Here is a 21,646-nt window from a genome sequence, read left to right as displayed (position 1 = left end):
GATTTTGAAGTGGAATCATCGGCCTAGATGATATCAGACCAGGGGAATATCATCTTTTTTACCCTCATTTGAAATATCTCCAATCTCTCTGCCCTTTCTCTTATTTACATCTACATATACGTACATACTATATCACCAAACCAAAATTGAAAACAATGACAAAATCATACCAAGCACAAACCCCTTTCGATCACCTATATCCATCCTCAATCTCACCTCGCACCAACTAATTGCCAAACCCTAAAAAACCAATGGCTAACGTGTACTGCTCAGACTGCAAGTGCGCGGTGGAGGTCCTGGAGTGGTGAACCTTTGCCAATGAGTCGAGCAACAGTGACTCGGTCCGTGTCAGCGAGCCCAGCTACCCTTTCCTCACTAACGGCAGCTTGTCGATTGTCATCTCCAAACCTAACGACATCACTTCTAACTTTCTCTCGTTGTCACTCGGCTGGTGGTAGAATGGTGGTGTGAATCCCGATCGGTCCACTCATATCGACGTTTAGACCATTGCTACCATGTCCAAACAGATTGATCCCTCATATAGGTAGAATCGCGATGCCATATTTTTTTTTTTGGCTGCTCAGAAAATGTGGGAAATGGGGAGGAAATACAAAGTGGTAGAGGTAGAGGAATACAAAGTGGGACATGTGGAGGAGATACAAAATGAGGGAAAGGGGGAGAAACTGATCAACGTTTGGGATTTTGACAAACAAATGGGTTTATTAAATCCTTTTGGTAAGCATTTTTCAATAGAGGCCAAAACAGTAACTTACATCCTCTCTGCTACGGAAGTTGGCCGGTTTTGCATTTCCATTAGTTTGAGGGGGTTAAGTGCTAAAACTAAAAGTTTGAGGGGGGGGGGGTAAAGTGTCATCGAGGCATAGTTTGAGGGGGTTAACTATAATTTGCCCTTGAGTAAATCACCTATTTGATTGGGCGGACGAGAGAATAGTAGTAGAGAGCAAATTTAGATAGAAGATCTCAAGTTCCGCGTTTGGTTTGATTAGGATTTGAGTATCACAAGTTTCTTGATTGGGCAAGAGTTTGGAGTAAAAGTTGAATACTCCGTTCAAAGCTTAAGCAAATGATTACAGTTTTTTTCTCCTTAATGCTACGGCTGCACCTTTCCAGTAGCTTTTGAAATCCAACACATGGCGCAAGCAGAAGCAGCAACAAACTCATTCAGCTTTAGTAGAAGTTGGATCAAATGGGTGCATATCCATTTGCTGCTTCTAGTGGTGATTTCAGCTCAATCAGCTCTTGGTGGCCAGATTGTCAAGTACTTACCTGGGTATGACGGTGAACTTCCTTTCAAGCTCGAGACAGGGTAAGCCCCGCCACTTCTTTTTCCTTTCTTCCATTTTTTTTTTCCAAAACAAGAATAGAACCGATCCCACAACTTAGGTTGTGTAGCAGCACCATAAACCGGAACATGGGTACGCCAAATTTCCGGTACAGAGGGTTTGAGGGGACCGGATGCCGCTCCCACAGTTATTTCGCAAAAGATTTCGCTTGCGGTGAGGGTGATTCAAAAGATTTCGGTCTTAGTGGTGGTCGAATTAGAAGACTTGTGCTTGTAGAGCACTTACGTCCGCCCCCTTTGCTAAATTCGGAACCGATCCCACCAACCGCAACTTAAGTGGTGTGGCCACTCCGTAAACTGGAGCCTCCTTCCACAACTATTTTGCGAATAGTTTTCCAAAAGGGGAGGGTGATCCAAAAGATTTTGCTGTTAGTGGTAGTTAAATTAGAGCGTTGTGCTTGTAAAGCACTTCTCGCCGTCTTTTTATTGTTTACTATGGACTTACTGTGGATTTTAGAGAACAGATCCTACAAACCGCAAATTAGATTGTGTCGCCTGCGGGAAGAGTGGCTCAAAGGATTTGACTTTTAGTGAGAGTCGGATTAGAGATTTGTGCTTGTAAAGCAGTTACCTCGGCCATCTTAACAGCCATCTCTATCACTTTGGGTTTCTTTTATTATCTTTTTGGATTTGAAAGATGGAATTGCTGGTTTGTGCTTCCATGATGGGTTTTATTTTGGTTTCAGATACATCAGTGTGGATGACTCAGAGTTATTCTATTATTTCATTGAGTCAGAAGGGAACCCTCAAGAGGACCCTCTTTTACTTTGGCTCACTGGTGGTCCTGGCTGTACAGCTTTGAGCGGACTCCTTTATGAAGTTGGTATATTTTTTCTTCGTTTTCCCTTTCCCTCTAAGGGCAGGCAATAATAAAAGAGAATAACAGATTGCTAACATTCTTGTATCAGTATTTTTGGGAGTGTTTCACATTGCCATATATTTTAGTGTTGATGGTTGGAGACTTAATTGTTTAATTTCTTATTCTTGTAAAGTTACCAGTTAAATTAGTCCACTTCACTTCAATTTCCCCACTTACTCTTCTTCTTTCTTATTCTCACATATTGGTTTAGCTTCAACCGTTCTCATGCTCTCCTAAAACCAAACCAAACTGCCAAACCAAACTGAGTCTTAAGTCCGAATCAATTGGCATTGGTTACATGAATCCATTTTCTCCATTTAAACTTTGTTACAGGGCATCATGTCCATGATATCCAACAAACACATATTTTTTTGAACTACAATCCCTACCGTTACCATATCACTCCTCTGTGCTATCACTGTTTGCCAATCTACAATCGATATGTCCAAACCACCTTAATCTATTCTCTCTAATCTTATCGTGCTATGGTACCAGCCCCACAAAGGCAAGGGTAGCATTGAAATCAGCTCAAATTCAGCATGTCGCTCACGCTTTAGTTTTGTAATTAGTTTACTAACCGGCAATCACGGCTCCTTCCTAGTGCTGCAGTTTATCATTCGTTTCAAAAACTTTCCTCTACTAGGCAGAAAACACTACGCACAATTCCAATCTTATGGCACTAACCAGAAGGTTTGATTCAGCATTGTCAAGCGCCGGCCATCAAACTATTGAATATCTCAACTTGCTCAGTTTTTATATTTTAATTTTTCATTTTGGCCTCTTGAGTAAGGATAGCTAATTGGGTGGACAACTCTTTCAATGTGACTTGGTTTTGCAAGTCCTGATGCATGCAACCTGATGTCTTAACTTTGTTTTTCTAGGTCCGATGGAGTATGACATTTCTAACTACACTGGAGGGTTACCAAAATTGAAATATTATCCACACGCACGGACAAAGGTGAAATTCCTTGCCTACATTGCATTGTTTCTTTCACTGTTTTTGTCGCTGTTCTTTTGTTAATGATATGTTTCTTTAACATGTATGTTTTATGCAGACTGCTAGCATGATATTTCTTGATGCACCAGTGGGAACAGGTTTTTCCTATTCCAGAACCCTGGAAGGTTGGCCTTCATCGGACACAAAATCCACTGAACAATCCTACAAGTTCCTCAGGAAGGTCAGTTAGCAACATGGAATTTGTTGAGTACTGTTACAACAGTGTATACCTCCTCATGCAGTGAGATTATGTATTGTGTGAGAACGGAACTTTTAGAACAATTGGATCAGCAGAAGTTAAAGAAGTCAAGTTTACCGGGAGTAAAACCTTAATTTCTGGGTTTGCTCAGACTCGCTTCAAGTACGGTAGTCTGAGTAGTGAGTAGTGAAATGTCAATGTGAACACAACTCCTTGTACTGTGAAGCTGTGACCACTGCCTTGGGCAGCTTGCGAATGTTGTCAACATTATCTAGCCGTGTTGTAGAAGAATTTTTGTTATTTTGTTTTGGGAAACCAACTAATCATTAAAGATTCAGTTGGTACTCCACTTATTTTTCTTGATATGATGCAGTGGTTGGTCGAACACCCTCAATTTCTCTCTGTCCACCTATTTATCGGTGGTGATTCTCAAGCAGGCATGATTGTTCCGTTGATCACTAAAAAGATAATTGACGGTATCTTATTTTCCCATGCCAGATAATTAACACATACCCTTTTTTCCCCACCAATAAAAGCAATCTCATTTTGAATTCTCTCTCTTTCTTGGTGTTTTGATTTGTTGATTTTCAGGAAACAAAGACAAAGCCGAGCCGTATATGAATATCAAGGTACACAATCTAATTAAGACACATGCATGACTAGTATTTCAATTGGCTACTTTAATTTGCTGCTGCATTATTTATCCCAGTGATATGAATTCAATGTCCTTTGCCACGGTGACAGGGGTACTTGGTCGGGTGCCCGATGACTGATGTGTTTATAGATTTCAACTCATATGTACAGTATGCTCATGCGATGGCACTCATATCAGACGAGATCTATGAGGTGATTCAAAATCTTCCATTGTAATTAGCTTCATGATGGGGGAATTTTCATACCAAAAAGCAATATTTTATGCGCCTATGCAGGCATTTCTGTTCTTTAAAATTCTTGTCTCCAATTCTTATGCACTTGAAGCAGTATTATCGTGCCTTGAGATTTATGTTTTGAGGTTCTCACTGCATTTGACCTTAATTGGGAGAGAGGGATTACGATTTTGGGATAGAGGATCTCTGGTTTAATTTTTTTCGCATAATGAGGTTGGGACAAATGTAATGATTTATGATTTTTCAGAATGCGAAAAGAAGTTGCAAAGAGAACTATATGGATGTAGACCCAGCAAACTCTGCATGTTTAGCAGCTCTTGGCGATATACAGAAGGTTGAGGAAGTAAAGTACCTTGTGAATTCCGAGGCACAATATTTCTTTGTCAAGTTTTGTTGGCTTAGAAGTTGTAATCCTTTGAAATTGTAGTGCATAAAAGATCTGAATAAGAAACATATCCTGAAACCAAATTGTGATGTATCATCCTCGGATCCAAACCGAAGATCTCTTGAAGACGGTGCTTCAGAGTTCCTACTCCAGCCATCAACGGTTCCCAATCCGTGGTGCACTGTAATTTCTCCCCCTATCTCTGTGAATACATAATTTGTATGCAATGCTTAAGGATTGATGTCTAGCTAATTTTACTACTTGAACAGACGTTCGGGCTTACACACAATAACATATGGGCGAACGATGATAGTGTTCAAGAAGCATTACATGTTCGAAAGGTACAGATACACTTTTGTATAATACTGTTAGAAGTAGAACTACGAAGAACTGTCATATGTTGATCAATACCTCTTCAATGGGAGTCTGAGGTACTTTCAATGGCAATCAGGGAACCGTACGGCAGTGGGAGAGATGCAACAACAGTTTGTCATACAGCCCCAATGTCTTCAGTGTTGTTTCTGTTCATAAAGAACTCAGCAGATCAGCCTTGGACGTGCTTGTAGAGAGGTCAGCATGTATACTATGCTTGCATATACTATTCACTTGACCATTACTTTGCCGTAGAATTTCACCTATTCTACACTTAGAATGGCAATGGAACATCAACGGCTAAAGCAGACATGGGCGACGCCATAGCTTAGGGTGTGGTCATGTGACCCTGTGGCCGGAAACTAAATTCTTATTGTTATGCTTTAAAATGGCATTGGTCAAGATATGAACCCATTAAAATGACATTGACCCAACCCAGAGTGCAAAATATTGTGTGATTTGGTAAAAGTATAATTGTTTTTCACTCTCCTCTTTCTCTTATCGCTCTTTCATTTGTGAAAAAGTTCATGGATCCAAAGGTAATTTTGTAACTTCAGAGGACATACTTGCATTAAATTTTTTGGACCTCATGAGATAAAATTTCTAGAGTAGCCACTGGAAGCAGATATGGTGTTCCCTGACCAACAAAAGCATTAGTCACTGGACACATAATTGGTAGGCTAGGGAAGAGGAGTAAAATTTTCAGTGGTCTTGGCAACCATCGGGTCTGGCCCCAAACAGTCGGCCACATAGGAAAACTAGAATTTGAGGTCCCACCTCTCTGACAACGTGAAAAAGTGAGATGTTGCATCCCAATGGATCGGGCGATTTAGTAGTTTGGACTTCAGATCCTCTGTACCCAAATTCCCATGTAACCTTGTATCAGTGTGTTTTTTACTGTTGAACCATTGGAAATTTGAAAAGATAAAAAAGGATCTCACTTGATCAAACAGCCGGAAATGCACTGGAACACAAGTATAGAGGAATTTGGGTACATGAGATTTGAACTCAAAATCAACCAGTTTGTTCTTTGTATTTAAATTTTCTTAGTAAAGATCGTTGGCACTTTTCCAATTTCTTTTGTGTGTGGCCTCATTTGTCGGGAGCACAGTGCACGGGTGTATTAGATAGTATATTTTTTATACGCGGCGGTTCCGGGGACACTTAAAAAAATCCTTCAAATCTTAATCTCATAGTTCCCGATCAAATTTTGATGATTCGAGCTGCTCAATGTGTTCAGAATATGATTTTAAGGGTGCTCGTGAGAAATTGGCAAAAAAACTAACCGGGAAGGGCTTGATTTGAGCAGTTTTTTATTGAACCGTTCAAAGTTCAATAAAAAACTGTTCGGATGAAGCCCTTCCCGGTCATTTTTTTTGCTGATTTCTCACGGGCATCCTTAAAATCACGTTCTGATTATATTGAGCGACTCGGATCATCAAAATTCGATCGGGAACTTGGGGGGATTTAAGTGTCCCCGGAACCGCCCCGTTTTTTATATTCCAAGTTTGCTCACTAATATGTATTATTTCCCTTGGATAGTGGTGATCATGACATGAGCGTTCCGTATGTGGGTACGCTAAAATGGATTAAATCTCTTGATTTGTCCCTCGTCGACGATTGGAGGCCATGGTATGTTGATCACCAAGTCGCGGGGTGGGTGCTTTTCCTCTTTCCATTTTCTTTGGCAAATTTCCAGGCATTGGCTACTCATGTCATCAATATTTCAATTCCCATTGCTGCTTAATGTAGATATACGATCAAGTATTCAGAGGATGGATATCGTTTGACTTTCGCAACGGTGAAGGTAGGGAAAAAATAAGACTCCTTTGCCACATTCTTCACTCTATGGAATTGAAGGTTAAAAGAGAAATTTACGAAGATTTGTCTTTTCTGTTATAGGGCGCAGGTCATCCAGCTCCAGAGTATTGTCGTAGGGAGTGTTATCATTTGTTCGACAAATGGGTTAATCGTCATTCTGTCTAGTTCAATATTAGCTGTTCCATTTTAATTTTTGTTTTTGGCAAATACAGATGGGATAATCTAAAATAACAAATGGTGGTATTGTTATATTACGTACAATCTTCGGTGTAGATGTGCCCATAGTCTCTTGTTTCAGAATTAAGTAGTTTCACCAAAATTTTTGACTAGAATTAGATCTTCAGAGCTTCTTTTTCGAGTTGTTGGTAGTACGATGTGAGAAGAGAATGTGAGTACCATAGTCACATAAACCTTCAACACGCCCTTCGCTCCGCTCTCAATCTTCGCTCTGCGCTTGTGCTATCAATTCTTGCTCTGGTGAATTTAGTAAGTGTAGAATGTTTTTGAAAAACGATTTCATGCCTGCATTCATGCACGAGCATACGAATTACAAGACTTCGGTGAATACAAGTCGTTTTTAGATGGTGCTAAGCAACTTTTATATTTCGTATACTGGGGAATATCTTTATATCGCGTCATGTGCGTGGCCAATATGGCGAGCGGCTCACGAGCAGCATATAGACTAAGGCTGCCCTTTCTATCTACCGTGACACTCTTGTCCAAATGTTCTCCTCGACCGCTTCCTACCCGGGGTGGTTCCGTGGTAGTATATGCATGCAATAGATAGTTGACAGTCCCGGGTGTGTATTGTGATAGCCCACCTTGGGCAATAGTCCCACATCGAAAGGATGTGGGAGTTATGAATGATATATACGATGATGCCCACAAAATTTTCGTAAATCTTAGCCTGAGAAATGTTATAAAAGATGATAGAGTCGTGAGAAGAAGATGTAGGTTGTTGATTTTTATTGAATTGTTTTGATTAATATTTTTCGGTTTTTTTTTTCCTGATTTTCCGGGGGATTTTTTTTATTGAATTGTTCAATAAAAATTGTTTGGATAAAGCATTTTTCGGTCTTCTTTTTTGCTGATTTTTTGGGGGACCTTCAAAATTTCAACCTGAATATATTGACTGGTTCGGATCATCAAAATTTGATTGATGATATTTTTTTTTTTGATTTTTCACGGAAACCTTTAAAATGACAACCTAAATACATTGAATGGTTCGGAACTTCGGAGCATTAAAATTTGATTGAAAAAGGAAGTTCCGTGGTAATTCAAATCATCTTAGTTTCTTTTCTTTCTTTTATAATAAAAAAATAAATGCCATGCTTATCAGGTGGTGGGATACTACATCACTACCTTTAAATTCAACAAATAAATGCCATACTGGAGTTGTTGATTTGTGTGGTTGATTGTTTTATTTTTAAATTGATAGTCCCATCCACCCATTTCCTAGCAAGATTGGGTTTGATTTTTCTACTGCACACAAATTTGCACAAATTTGGTGGAAAAGAAAGGTAGGATATTCTATGCCGAAAATTCATGTGCCTCTGTGCTAAATGATTTTTTGACAGTTAAATTTTGACTCAAAATCTGAAAATCGATAATAACAAAATGATGATCAAGGTGAGAGTGATTGTGTCACTCTCTGTACTTAAGACAGATTCGTCCCCGTTACGGTGCTTACGGTTTGCATGAACGTCTATCTCTCAACACTATTTGATTGAACTCCCCACAGAAGCAGTACTACAATTGATGAGTCTGTTGAACCTCTTTGTGTTTTATACTCTCTCATATGAATGATTGACTCTACGAAAATAAAGACGTAAACATCTTTTCGAATCTAACTAGAATGAAAGGAGAACATCCTCTTTATAGGCCAATTGGTGACGATTCTAAATGGTTACCAAGGGAGGAGACATATCTATCCATATAAGACGCGTCCGTCCACGACAAATAAGTGTCTCAGAAAAGACATGACACTAAATCAAGTCAATTCACATTCAAACCAAATAAAAATATTATATTCCAATAATATTTCTCACACAATCCAACAGTTGAAAAAACCTCGACACAGAAATGCATGGGTTTTGGATTTTCGGAGAATATCGGACCCCTGAAAAGAGGTATCCATTTAATTCATTACCCATTAGCGTTGTGTCCCGTTCGATCGATGTACGGGGCAACAAAAAATGTTTGAGTGAAATTTATTCGTTGATTCATACATCGAACAGAACACAAAGTTAGTAGTTAAAGAAATTTATTGTGTGCGCAAATATAAATAAAAAAATATGATCAATTAAAAAAGAAAATAAGAAGAAATCCATAAACATAAATAAATTAAACAGAAACATATAAAAGATGTGATTTCCGCTTAAGATAAATATACTCATTATAAGAAAAATCAAAATCCAACCCTCCTTCCTCCTATCTTTCTTCTTTTATTTTTCTCTCTTTATATGTAATAAAACTCAAACCCAATCTCCTAAAATCTCTCTCTACTATTCACAATCCCTCCCTCTCTCTCTCTCCACGTTCACCCCACCCCCCCTCTCTCTCTCTCTCTCAATTTTTTAAAATTAAAAGAAAATGAAAAATCTACCAAATTAGGAATGTATATTTGGAGGCTTGAGAAGCTCAAACACATTCCTATAATATATTGACAGATAGATAGATGATGGCCTGTTTGTTTTTTGATCGGCATTGCACCTGGCCCGTTCTTTTGGTATTCTGCCAAAATTTGAAACCCTATGAACTCTCAATCTCTCCCTTTGATGTTTCTACATTCCAGAAATCAACCCATCAACAACGAAAAACAACATGGAAAAATCTACTTGGACCAGTTAAATACTCTTTTACCGAAATGGGACCCGATGAATCCACATGCCTTCAAATGTCCATCTGTTAATACTGAGATTTCGTTCATACCTCAGTTCGATGTTTGAAAATCGAACCTACTAGTATGCTTCAATTTTGTCCAAAGCTAACCCCAATGGTTGGCCTATTCGAAAAATGCTATTAATTCTTTTGGAAACGGACAATACGAAGCATTTGCTCCGACTTTAGATGACTTCCGCTACTCAGAAGGCTAGTTGAGGTGTGTCCCAAACATTTGGTTATAAAACGAAAAATTGGCCAAAGCTTTTAGTTGAGATTAGCTATGGATACTTTCTTCGCGCGCCACATGTTTGTTAAAATGTTAAAATGCTTCTGACGTCTATTTAGAGCATTTCCAAGCATTGATCCAAAATTTTATCCAAATTTGAATCAAAATTTGGATAAAAATCCATTTTGTGTTAGACTCACTCCAATGGCAAAATGATCTTTTGCCCAAATATATTATTTTTTAAGTATTCAATGCAATAATGTAAATAATAGAAGGAAACCAATTTGATTTGGGATAGAGAGTGATTGACTTCTATGAAGAAAAAGAAGAAGAAGAACTCGGCTCACCTCCATAACCACCGCCAACCACTCAAACAATCTACCAATTACCACCACCCACAGAACCTTTATCCATATATCCTCCTATTTTTTCCATATGTAGAAACTCGTTCTAGCGGCGACGGCCATGAGAGAGAGAGAGAGTTGCAGGTATCCAAACTTGGAAAATCCGACGCCATGCTCTCAGAATGACATGGAAGGAGCCGTTGAAAAAAGAAAAGAGCCGTTAGAATATTGAGAAAAAAAATAGGAAGAGACTTGGGTTGTCTCAAATTTGGGAAAAGAAATGGGTAAAACCCAAAATGGAGAAGAATTTGCGTCAAAGATTGAAAAGGGTTTTTTTTTTGATTTTGTCCAAATTTTAAATTTGAATTTTAAAATAGGTCAAAGTTGGAGGTGCTCTTACGAGCTATATCCTTCTTTATTAATGGCTAGTTCAGAGAATTTGATTGGTCCACGTCGATTGGAGAAGACAAGAAGACATCATTCATCTTTTGATAAGGTTATACAAAATGAATGAATGAATGATCCTCCCTCGCGCGGGGCAAGTTCATTTTCTAATCATTGTCAGTTTTGTAAGAAATTGCTTGAGAATTTAATAATGCTAGTGCTACCTAACTTCAGTAGTTGTATACTCCTATTAAAATAAGGGTAAAATATGTAATTGTCCCTTAAATTATTTAAATTTTGTTTATTTCATACTTTAATTTATTAATTATACACACTTGTCCCTTAAACTACCAAACCATTACTTACTAAGGCCAAATCCCATTAATGGATTCTACATATTACAGAAATTTAGGTTGGACTAAATGTAATTTTAGGCACCTACTTTTGGATCTTAGGCTAATTTTCTAATTACAGAATAATAAAATGGTGGAAACAAACATTCAAAATCCTAATATGAGGTACCCACATATTTTTTGAATAGACATTCAAGATCCCATTTGTCTTCTTTTTCTATGTCGAGTAATCATGAACATTGTATAATTAAATGGTGGAAACAGACAACAACAACAACAACAGAACCCATGTAGTTCCCAATCATTGGAGATATGGGCGGAAGAGGATTGGAGACAGATCTAACCTTTGGCAATATGCACAAAGTGGCTGTAAACAAACAATCATCCTGTCCATTCAAGACTCTTTGAATATGGAGTGCAACAAGGGAATCAAAAATTGCAGACAGCATTTTCATACTTAAGTTACTTGAGGATCTAAGCCCATAAGTTGTGAAGGTATTCACTAGCTAATAAATAAAGAGAAGGAAAAAACCCAAAGTTACGGATTTTTTAAAAAGCCAAAATTCGAAATTGGTTAATGAGCTATTAGTTTATTAATGAGCACACCTGTATGCTACACCTTAAGTTTGGCTTAGATTTTCTGTAATTGTTGGCTTCATTAGCTCTTATAGTCATTCATATGGTACAAGCAGAAGCAGCTGCTGCTACCTATCAGATGCAGCTTCTTACTGAGTGATTCAGCGGTACGTGCAGTTGGATCAAATGGGTGCATATCCATTTGCTGGTTACGCTGGTATTCTCAGCACAAGCAATCCTAAGTGGCAAGATTGTTAAGTTCTTACCTGGATATGATGGTGAACTTCCTTTCAAGCTCGAGACAGGGTAAGCCTTTCTTTTCTGTTGCCTGTTTCCTTTGTCTTTTCAAGGATCTGTAATTTTCAATTGTAGATCTTGTTTGAGGGGAAAAATAGAAGTGTTGGTTTGTGCTTTGAGTTGACAAAGGTGAAGCGTTGGTTTGTGCTTTCAGTTGAAAAATGGAAGTTGTTTGTGCTTAGAAGAGACAAAAGAAAACTTTGCTTCAATTGTCCTTTCAAAGTAAACCTTAATTTAAAAAGCCAAATTAGAAATTGGTTAATGAGCTATTAGTTATTAATGAGCACACCTTTAGTCTTGTATGCTATACCTTAAGTTTGGTTGAAGTACAAATCAAAGAACATATACATTATTTGGCTTAGATTTGTAATTGTTGGCTTCATTAGCTCTTATAATCCTTTGTATGGTACAAGCAGAAGCAGCAGGTGCTGCCTCTCAGATGCAGCTTCTGACTGAGTCATGCAGTGGTACGTACAGTTGGATCAGATGGGTGTATATCCATTTGCTGGTTACGCTGGTATTCTCAGCACAAGCAGTCCTAAGTGGCAAGATCGTTAAGTTTTTACCTGGATATGATGGTGAACTTCCTTTCAAGCTCGAGACAGGGTAAGCCTTTTCTTTTCTGTTCCCTCTTTCCTTTGTCTTTTTGAGGATTCATAATTTTCAATTGTAGATCTTGTTTGAGTTGAAAAATAGAAGTGTGGGTTGGTGCTTTGAGTTGACAAAGGCAAAGCATTGGTTTGTGCTTTGGGTCGAAAAATGGAAGTTGTTTGTGCTTATGTTATCAGTTTGTTGGTATCAGATACATTAGCGTTGACGATTCAGAGTTGTTCTACTATTTCGTGGAGTCAGAAGGGAACCCTCAGGAGGACCCTCTCTTTCTTTGGCTAACGGGTGGTCCTGGCTGTAGTTCTTTTAGTGGACTCATTTATGAAGCAGGTATGCAATTATCCTGTGTTTCTTTCTGGAAAGAAATGATAAATGGATTACAAAATTGTACCTTTCTTTGATCAGTATTTCTTGGAATTTTTCACATTGTCATGTATATCAGTTGTGATGGCCAGAGACTTCTTGTCCAACATTTTCGGAGTAGATTAATCATTCAAAGTTTCCCTCTTGGTTTTTTTCCTCATTCTCACATCTTGGTTTAACTTCAACAATGCGCGAGCTCTCCAGAAATTAGGTGAAGTACTTCCCCACTTTTCTTTTTTTTTTTTATATCTAACTGTCTGGGCAAGCTTACGCGCACTTTGATTACTCATCTCTTTTTTCTACAACTTAAGTTACCGATATTCATTAAGTTGCCTCTTTTAAATCAGTAAAACAAGTAACTAGGCACAATTAGTATGTTCTCAGCTTGCTTATTTTTGTCATTTCGGATTTGTGAGTCGTATTTGGCATTTTTGATAGCTAATTATGTGGACAGCTCTCTCAATGTGACTTTGTGGTACAAGATCTGATATAACCTTATGTCTTGATATTTTCGTTCAGGTCCAATGGAGTTTGACTTTCAAAACTTTGCTGGAGGGTTACCAAAATTGAAATATTACCCCTATAGATGGACAAAGGTGAAGTTCTTACATCACATTGTCTCTTTAGTTTTGTCTTTTGGTCTCTGCTGTAATTTGTTCTAAACCGGGCGATAAAACAGGCTGCTAGCATGATATTTCTTGATTCACCTGTGGGCACTGGTTTCTCCTATGCAAGAAACCCAGAAGGTTGGCATTCATCGGACACAAAATCAGTTGAACATTCCTACCAGTTCCTCGGGAAGGTGAGTTCGAAAACAATTGATAACTTCATTACTATCACTTCTCTCAGGTTGTGCTATATGTGGGGGCCATGGCATTGAACAAGCAACATAATTTTGGAGATTTGAATTGGAAGAAGGTAAAGAAGAGGTCAAGTTGGCTAAGCGTAAAATTTTGATTTATGAACTAGCAGCGTAAAATTTTGATTTATGAACTAGCTCCGAGTCACTTCAATTGGGTAGCTTGATTTTAACAACATGAATACACCTAATTCTGTTGCTGTACCACTGGCATGGGCACCTTGCAGAAGTAGTCATAATTTTCTAGGGATGCCATGGAAGATTTAGTCGTTCATTCACTTTTTGTTTTTTGTTTTTGAACATGATGCAGTGGATGATCGAACACCCACAATTTCTTTCTGTCCAACTATTTATTGCCGGTGATTCTTATGCTGGCATTCCTGTTCCATTGATCACTAAGAAGATAATAGACGGTAATCTTATTTTCACGGCGATCAACTATTAAAACAGACTTTGTACACTTCGAATTATTAGCTAATTTTTGGTGTTTAAACTATCGATTTTCAGGTAACAAAGACAAAGATAAGCTGTATCTGAATATCAAGGTACATGACCTTATTAGACGTTTATGACTTTTAGTTAGTCATTTGACTCATTTTTTCTGTGAACTTTACTGCTGCATTATGGTTCCGATCATTAAATGATCAATATTATTTGTAATTGTGTCAGGGGTACTTGATTGGTAGCCCGTGGACTGATTCAAGTATTGATACGGACTCAAAAGTTGAATTTGCTCATAGGACGGCACTAATATCGGATGAGATCTATGAGGTGAATCGAAATCTGCAATTGTAAAGGCTCATTAAATTTGGCATTTTTAAATCGGCTAGGATAGGCAATAGAGGTTTTTGGGTCAACGATCTTCTATCCTTAAAATTTGTGTTACCTTTCCTCGTTACACTCTCGACCGCATGATGTACTAGGAATCTCAAAACAGATGGATTTTGAGGCACGCCGTGCATTTGGGAATAGAAGGACGTGAAATTTTGGGGTGGAAGATCTAGTTACCGAGTTTTGACTTTTGAGACAAGAAACTTTTTGTTACGAGGTTTTGTTATGATCTTGTGGTAAACTGTAACAATTTTTGTTTTTTCAGAATGCAAGAAGAAGTTGCAAAGAGGACTATGTTAATGTAGATCCAGAAAATGCTGCATGTTCAGCAGCCCTTGGTGATATCCAGATGGTAAGAGGAATTTAACTAGTTGTGAATTCAGGTACGCAGTATTTCCTAGATCAATTTCTCTTGGCTTAGAAGTTGGGACCATTTGAATTTGTAGTGCGTGAAAGATCTGTATGACAAGGATATCTTGAAACCAAACTGCGATTTATTTTCCCCCGAAATTGGAGAAGACCTCGATCGAAAATCTCTTGAAGAAGGTGCATCAGGGTTCCTACAGTCACAATCAATGAATCCTAGAGTTTGGTGCAATGTAATCTCTCTCTCTCTCTCTCTCTCTCTCTCTCTCTCTCTGTGCGCTCGCGCGCTCTATTTTGCCCAAGATAACCACACAAAAAACAAAGATGTTGCACCCAGATTCTTATTGGTGCGCCTACCCACTTTTTAGGGCAACGAGACGACAATTTTCGAAATTCTCTTTTCAAACAGGGCTCGTAAATGACTCATATTTTTTGGGTATGCCAAAACAAAGATGGGCTCGGTTACTGTTATGAGCGGGGAAGGTGTTAGGCATCCCGAATCGTTCTTTCAATACTTATTTATCAATTGTTGCCTTTTTCAATTAATTATTCTGGGAAAATAAATAAAACGAGTAATGGGTGCAACGCAAATACCACTGATAACATGACGAGTGAGACAGCGTTTATTGTGGTCCACCAATGGGGGTGATGCCCAAGGAATTGAATAATTTCTAATTGGAATGGTTTTTATTCAAGACAAAAAGAGTCTTGGTCAAGAATACTTGGTTAAGGAATTTTGGCTAAGGAAATCAACAATTCCACAAATCAATGCTACCTCTCGAGTTAGCGAACCATTAGTAACCGCACTCTACCTGAACTGCACTCCACTAGGTGTCCAATGCCCTTCACTATTGGGTGTCTGCAACCCTACCAGGGAGCTCGCACCCACTGCTGGATGCCCGTCATCGTTGTCGTCATCACCATTGGCCATCTCTACCTGTGGCCATCTCTCCTCCTCATTCGGCCGCATATCCTGGGGAGGAACCCGCCATTGTTCTACAGGGTGAGAGATTCATGTGAGCCATCATCTACCCAACCATCTCAATCCTCCGTCAGGAGCGTCCGAGAACTTCTCTCAGCAAACCCATTTTCATGTCGTCTGATTAGTGATCAGAAATGTTGCACCACATCAGATTTGGTTTCCACGCTCTAGTACCACCATTGGGTCCTCGGTGTACTCTTGCGCATTTTCTGTGTGTATCTGTGACACAATTTGCTCATCCTGTTACCTTACTCAATCACCTATACTGTTGTCTCGTGCCTGACGTTAGCTCCATCTGTCCGAACAATTCCACAAGCCTGTATAGGTTGCCCACCGTACTAATTTTGCAGCCTGAATCATCGCTGCACCTCCAATGGTGAGACTTTTTCTGGCTACATGAACCCCCTTCGTCCCTAGCTATTCATCCTTGCAACCCTTGACCTCTGTCAGGTAAATCTGGTTTGTGTTTGTGATTGAACCCGATCTCTTGTGATCGGCCTCGACCACTTCCAACCCTCCTCGTTCACCTCCTATCTTTCCAACACCGCAACCCCACACGAATCTGAAAATTCCGAGTCCCCGGCGGATATCGGAACGGTCCGAAACATGTCCAGAACAACTTCCTGCAACTTTAGCGATTAAAATGCACAATTGGATAACTCTGGGACCAAATTGATATATTGCAGAACTTTAGAGACTTGTAGCTAGGGCCGTAAACGAACCGAATTGAGCCGAACCCTGTTAAGTTCGGCTCGGGTTCATTAAGGTATGAGTTCGGCTCGGATTCGGCTCAAGTTCGATTTGAGCCTGAATAACTTGGCTCGAGTTCGGCTCGTTAAAATTTTTCAAGGCTCGGGTTCGGCTCGATTGGGTTCGTTAAGATACTAGTTTGGCTCGAGTTCGGCTCGGATTCGGCTTGGGTTCGATTCGAACTTGAACATCTTGGTTCGAGTTTGGCTCGTTAAACTCAAATGAATCAAGCCGAGCCGAATCTAAGCTCGAATTGAGCTCGTCAAGACTCAGGTTTGATTCGGCTTAGCTCATTAAACTTAAGCGAACCCAAACTCTCTCATTGATCGTATAAAATTTGGGAGAAAAATAAGTATTGAATTATATATACAATCTTAAAAAATTTTACATTTACAAATAGACCCCCATTGAATTATTAATTAAATTTAAGTATAGGTTCGCGAACCTAACTGAGCTGAATACTGTTAGGCTCAGGTTCGACTCATTTACGGAACGAACCTGGAATTGAGGTTTAGGTTCAGTTCGTTTAGCAGACGAATCAAACTCGAACGAGCTCTTACCGAACCGAGTATCGAACAGTTCGCGAATGACTCAGTTCATTTACAGTTGTAGCATGATCACTGGACTGTTCGCTGCCAGGATAGTACTTCCTTTTCAGAGTAGAAAGAGTTGAACAAAAAAAAAAAGGGTAGTGATTTTGCCACATCCTTTTTTGATAATGTCACACCCTGCAAGTGTATTTTTTGGTGCAAAAATAAAATACACTTGCAGGATGTGGCATTATCAAAAAATGGCGTGGCAAAATCATTTCCCAAAAAAAATGATAGTAACTTTGATCCGAGCTAGAGAGCTCTTTTTCTCTCTCTTTTGGATGTTCCATATACCGAAAAGTTTGGCTCACTAAGCCCTACACACAGTGGTGTAATTGGAATTTGAATTCCTAAGACTTCATCTCTGGGCAGATTTGGACGTCCCTAATTTGTGTTTCCGGGCACCCCCGTGCTCAGATACCAATTGTTGTGCCCAAGATCAACCGCACACAACAACAAGGACACTAGATTTTTACATGTTTCCCCAACTTGGTACATCCACGGGAGGATCAAAGGGTGGTTCACTATATGAGAAATACAAGATTTTACAAGAGAGTACCAAACCAACCATTTGATCACTCAACCTCAGTGTGTATCTCTCTCACACTCTCTCCTTCCTTCTCTCTGCTGCCTTCACATCACATCACCTCACACCACCCTCCCCCTCTTGCTGGAGCCTTGCTGGAGGAGCTTGGCTCCCTCACCAAGGAGAAGCCCTCAGTGCTCACTTTCTGCTCTCAGCTTCTTCTTCCCTTCCTAGTTTAAAATGCTGAGCTTACATGGCTATTTATAGGCCCTGAAGAGCCTTAGACATCCTCCTTCTATTAAGAAAGCGTAGGTCATAGTTGAGAGCTTACAATAATGGAAGCGGTTGGATGTTGGTAGTTGTAGGCCCCGATTGTGTGTGTGAATGAATGAAATGTAAAGATAGTTAGGTAGCTAATTCTTGTTCTCTGACAGGATTTCATGCTTCTATACGGTTCCATTTGGCATAACGATGATAGCGTTCAAGAGGCATTACATGTTCGAAAGGTATAATGAATGGTAATACATACAAGTGCATTCGACAATGATTAATACCTCCTCATGGTGAATCTGATGTAGTTTTTAATGATGGAAATCAGGGGACTATTCGGCAATGGGAGAGATGCAACTACAGCATATCATATACTAAAGATGTCCCGAGTGTCGTCCCTGTTCATATAGAACTCAGTAGATCGGCCTTGGAAGTACTCGTAGAGAGGTCAGACTATGATACATCGATCTCATGCTCTCCGCTTCAATGGTTTACACTTCACTCCAATGTTCTTGTCAGAATATTCTTAGTTCTATTAATGAAAACTGATTTACAATGAGTTTTTTTTTTGGCCAACTCACCAGCATGATGTAGGTCGACATTTCTAAAATTAGAAGCCTCGGTAGTGGTGTTTTGGTTCGAAATGAAACGACTGCAAAGGGAAACATCAAAGTGCTTAAAGTTATTTTGTTGCATCAAAAAACAGGAAGATTTTCCGCAATGAAAACGAAACGAGTACTGATTTTGCATTCCCTTTTGTGTTCCCTCGTTGATTGGAGCTTGGGAGAACCATTGAATATCGAGTAATTTTCCAAGCTTATTCCAACTTTGCTCAATCACCAATATCTCCCTCTCTTCCACAGTGGTGATCATGACATGGCTGTCCCGTACGTGGGTACGTTAAAATGGATAAAGTCTCTGAACTTGACCCTCGTCGACAATTGGAGGCCATGGTTTATTGATCATCAAGTTGCCGGGTGGGTTCTTTCCCTCTTTCGTATTCCTTGTTTGGTGCATTAGTTGCAGCATTGTGTAATTTCATTGATACACGATGAAGCATTCAGATCAGTACTCGTTTAATTCACACTGCTGCTGAGTGCAGATACACGATGAAGTATTCAGATCAGGGATATCATTTGACATTTGCAACCGTGAAGGTTAGACAAAATTATATTTGTATTTTTACTTTGGTAATTGATTTTCAAACTCCTACTTGTTAGGACCGTGAGGGACACCATGCACACAAACAACGCAGTGATTTCAGAGAAAAACTCCCTTTGATTATATATTCACACAATATACAATAAAGATGAAAAAACTCTCCGGAAACCACACGTCGGTTCCTCTCCGGGAGGCCACAGACCGGCCCCCCATGCTCGCCTCACCCTCTCCCTCACATTATGTCACACATAAATCTCAAATACGCCTCGGTATTTATAGAGTATCAAGCCTTGACCTCCAAGGCTTCCTACTGCCTTATAATTCCTTTTCCTACTCGGACTAGGAAATACACCAAGAAGGAAACTCTTCCATAGTAATACCGCCAAGTATGGAACTCCTCCAACTTGCCATAGGATTTGATTCTCTAACCAAAACCGAATATAATATAACTACACGCGAATAATTATCAAGCACCCCCTCGATAAATTATCACACGTGGGTGAAGCCCAACAATCACCCCCTCACCCATGTGGGATGATTTTGCACCCCCTCACCTAGGTGCACTAGAGTGCTCGCATCCTTACCAGGATGTAATCCGTGACTTCATCTCTCCTTCTCATGCGGCCGCATACTATAGAAAGAATCCAATCACAAAATCCACAAAGGAAGAGATCCCAGCGATGCATCTTCTGGTCTCCATCTCAATCCCTCTGTTCGGAGCTTCCGTGAACATCTCTCAACAACCAGTTGCCCGCTGTCTGCAGACTATTCCATACACAATTTGATTCGGTAACCGACACTCCTGTACATCTCAGGTCATGACTCCTCGTACTCCAATGCCCTTCCTGTGTGTCTCCGCAACTGTTGCTTCACACGTTCACTGTCACAAAAACTCATACTGCTTGTCTAGTACCAAACATCAGCTCCATCTGTTTGTACTCTCCACAAGCATGTATCGGTTGCCCATCATCATCCTCGTGCAGCCCAAATCACAACTGCAACTCCTGACGATAGGTCTTCAAACCCGATTGAACCAGACTGCCTCTGATCACTGTTAATCATCTCCGCAAACCTTCGCTCTAGTAAGTGCCTGTGTCACTACCAACCCGAGTGTATCCTTGCTCACTAGTTTCGCGCATGTTTGCACTGATCAACCTCCGATCCCTGCAAGTCTGCTCCGTCAATCGTCTTTTCCGCCACTTCCAATCGCCTATGCAACCTCCTCGGGTGACAAAAACGAGGTTGGTGAGCACCTTTTTTTTCAGAAATCGAACCCGTGGTTTTTCTGATGACCCTCTTCTTCAACCCTGCTCTGATACCAATTGTTAGGACCGTGAGGGACACCATGCACACAAACAACGCAGTGATTTCAGAGAAAAACTCCCTTTGATTATATATTCACACAATATACAATAAAGATGAAAAAACTCTCCGGAAACCACACGTCGGTTCCTCTCCGGGAGGCCACAGACCGGCCCCCCATGCTCGCCTCACCCTCTCCCTCACATTATGTCACACATAAATCTCAAATACGCCTCGGTATTTATAGAGTATCAAGCCTTGACCTCCAAGGCTTCCTACTGCCTTATAATTCCTTTTCCTACTCGGACTAGGAAATACACCAAGAAGGAAACTCTTCCATAGTAATACCGCCAAGTATGGAACTCCTCCAACTTGCCATAGGATTTGATTCTCTAACCAAAACCGAATATAATATAACTACACGCGAATAATTATCAAGCACCCCCTCGATAAATTATCACACGTGGGTGAAGCCCAACACTACTCCCTTTGTTTACACGACTCCTTTGTTTGTTCTCTTGCAATGTGTATTTACATTGTTGTCCTTCCAAGTGTGAAAGGGTATACAAATGAAATGTTAATCTTGTTAATTAACGTATAAAAGGTCAAAGAAAGGGAGTGTGATTACAAAAAGAGGGAGTGTGAAAATCACTACTCTTCTTTACTTCGGATCTGTGTTGAAGATTGCAGAGAATTTATGAAATTTATTTGTGTTATGTGTAGGGCGCAGGCCACCCAGCGCCAGAATTCTATCGCAGAGAGTGTTATTATTTGTTTGACAGATGGGTTAATTACAGACCTATTTAGTTTAACCACAAGCACCTTCAAGTTTGAAATTTCATTTTCCCCCACATATTGAAGACTTTAAATAGTTATTGTATTCGAAACGAAGATGTATTATAAGCATGATATATGTATGGCCTGTATATTTCGTACCTCTTTCAGATCCTATTTAAAGTTGGAGCTTTGTGCACTGATGTCATCGTATACCTTGTGAAAACTGGAATTTTGGTGCAATGCAGTTTAATTTTTGAGCTTTATATCCTAGATTTTTGAGTTACCATTTCAACTTTGTTCTAGCCAAATTGGAA

General features: G+C 39.7%; 2 protein-coding genes across 4 annotated transcripts; both read left to right on the top strand.

The window, feature by feature from the left end:
• The first annotated feature begins 949 nt into the window (after window positions 1–949).
• LOC131327985 (serine carboxypeptidase-like 13) lies at window positions 950–7,155 on the top strand. Of its 2 annotated transcripts, XM_058361105.1 has the most exons (14): window positions 950–1,327; window positions 2,050–2,186; window positions 3,104–3,180; window positions 3,278–3,400; window positions 3,792–3,894; window positions 4,010–4,047; window positions 4,163–4,264; window positions 4,553–4,639; window positions 4,733–4,873; window positions 4,960–5,031; window positions 5,142–5,260; window positions 6,605–6,718; window positions 6,815–6,869; window positions 6,965–7,155. In XM_058361105.1, the coding sequence occupies exons 1-14, from the start codon at window positions 1,152–1,154 to the stop codon at window positions 7,046–7,048; spliced, it is 1,428 nt and encodes a 475-aa protein (XP_058217088.1). In that variant the 5' UTR covers window positions 950–1,151; the 3' UTR covers window positions 7,049–7,155. The 2 variants fall into 2 exon arrangements, with proteins under 2 accessions (XP_058217088.1, XP_058217089.1); XM_058361106.1 differs by lacking the exon at window positions 2,050–2,186 and having other exon boundaries at window positions 1,154–1,327.
• Window positions 7,156–12,337: 5,182 nt separating this feature from the next.
• Window positions 12,338–21,601, top strand: LOC131327984 (serine carboxypeptidase-like 17). Of its 2 annotated transcripts, XM_058361103.1 has the most exons (14): window positions 12,338–12,552; window positions 12,749–12,885; window positions 13,438–13,514; window positions 13,598–13,720; window positions 14,088–14,190; window positions 14,285–14,322; window positions 14,447–14,548; window positions 14,874–14,960; window positions 15,055–15,207; window positions 18,257–18,328; window positions 18,421–18,539; window positions 18,956–19,069; window positions 19,195–19,249; window positions 21,279–21,601. In XM_058361103.1, the coding sequence occupies exons 1-14, from the start codon at window positions 12,350–12,352 to the stop codon at window positions 21,360–21,362; spliced, it is 1,467 nt and encodes a 488-aa protein (XP_058217086.1). In that variant the 5' UTR covers window positions 12,338–12,349; the 3' UTR covers window positions 21,363–21,601. The 2 variants fall into 2 exon arrangements, with proteins under 2 accessions (XP_058217086.1, XP_058217087.1); XM_058361104.1 differs by lacking the exons at window positions 19,195–19,249; window positions 21,279–21,601 and having other exon boundaries at window positions 18,421–18,606.
• Window positions 21,602–21,646: the final 45 nt, after the last annotated feature.

The sequence above is a fragment of the Rhododendron vialii genome, chromosome 5a (assembly GCF_030253575.1).
Source record: "Rhododendron vialii isolate Sample 1 chromosome 5a, ASM3025357v1".
Lineage (NCBI taxonomy): Eukaryota > Viridiplantae > Streptophyta > Magnoliopsida > Ericales > Ericaceae > Rhododendron > Rhododendron vialii.
The sequence above is the reverse complement of the archived record's forward strand: the minus strand, read 5'-3'. Positions and strand labels throughout refer to the sequence as shown.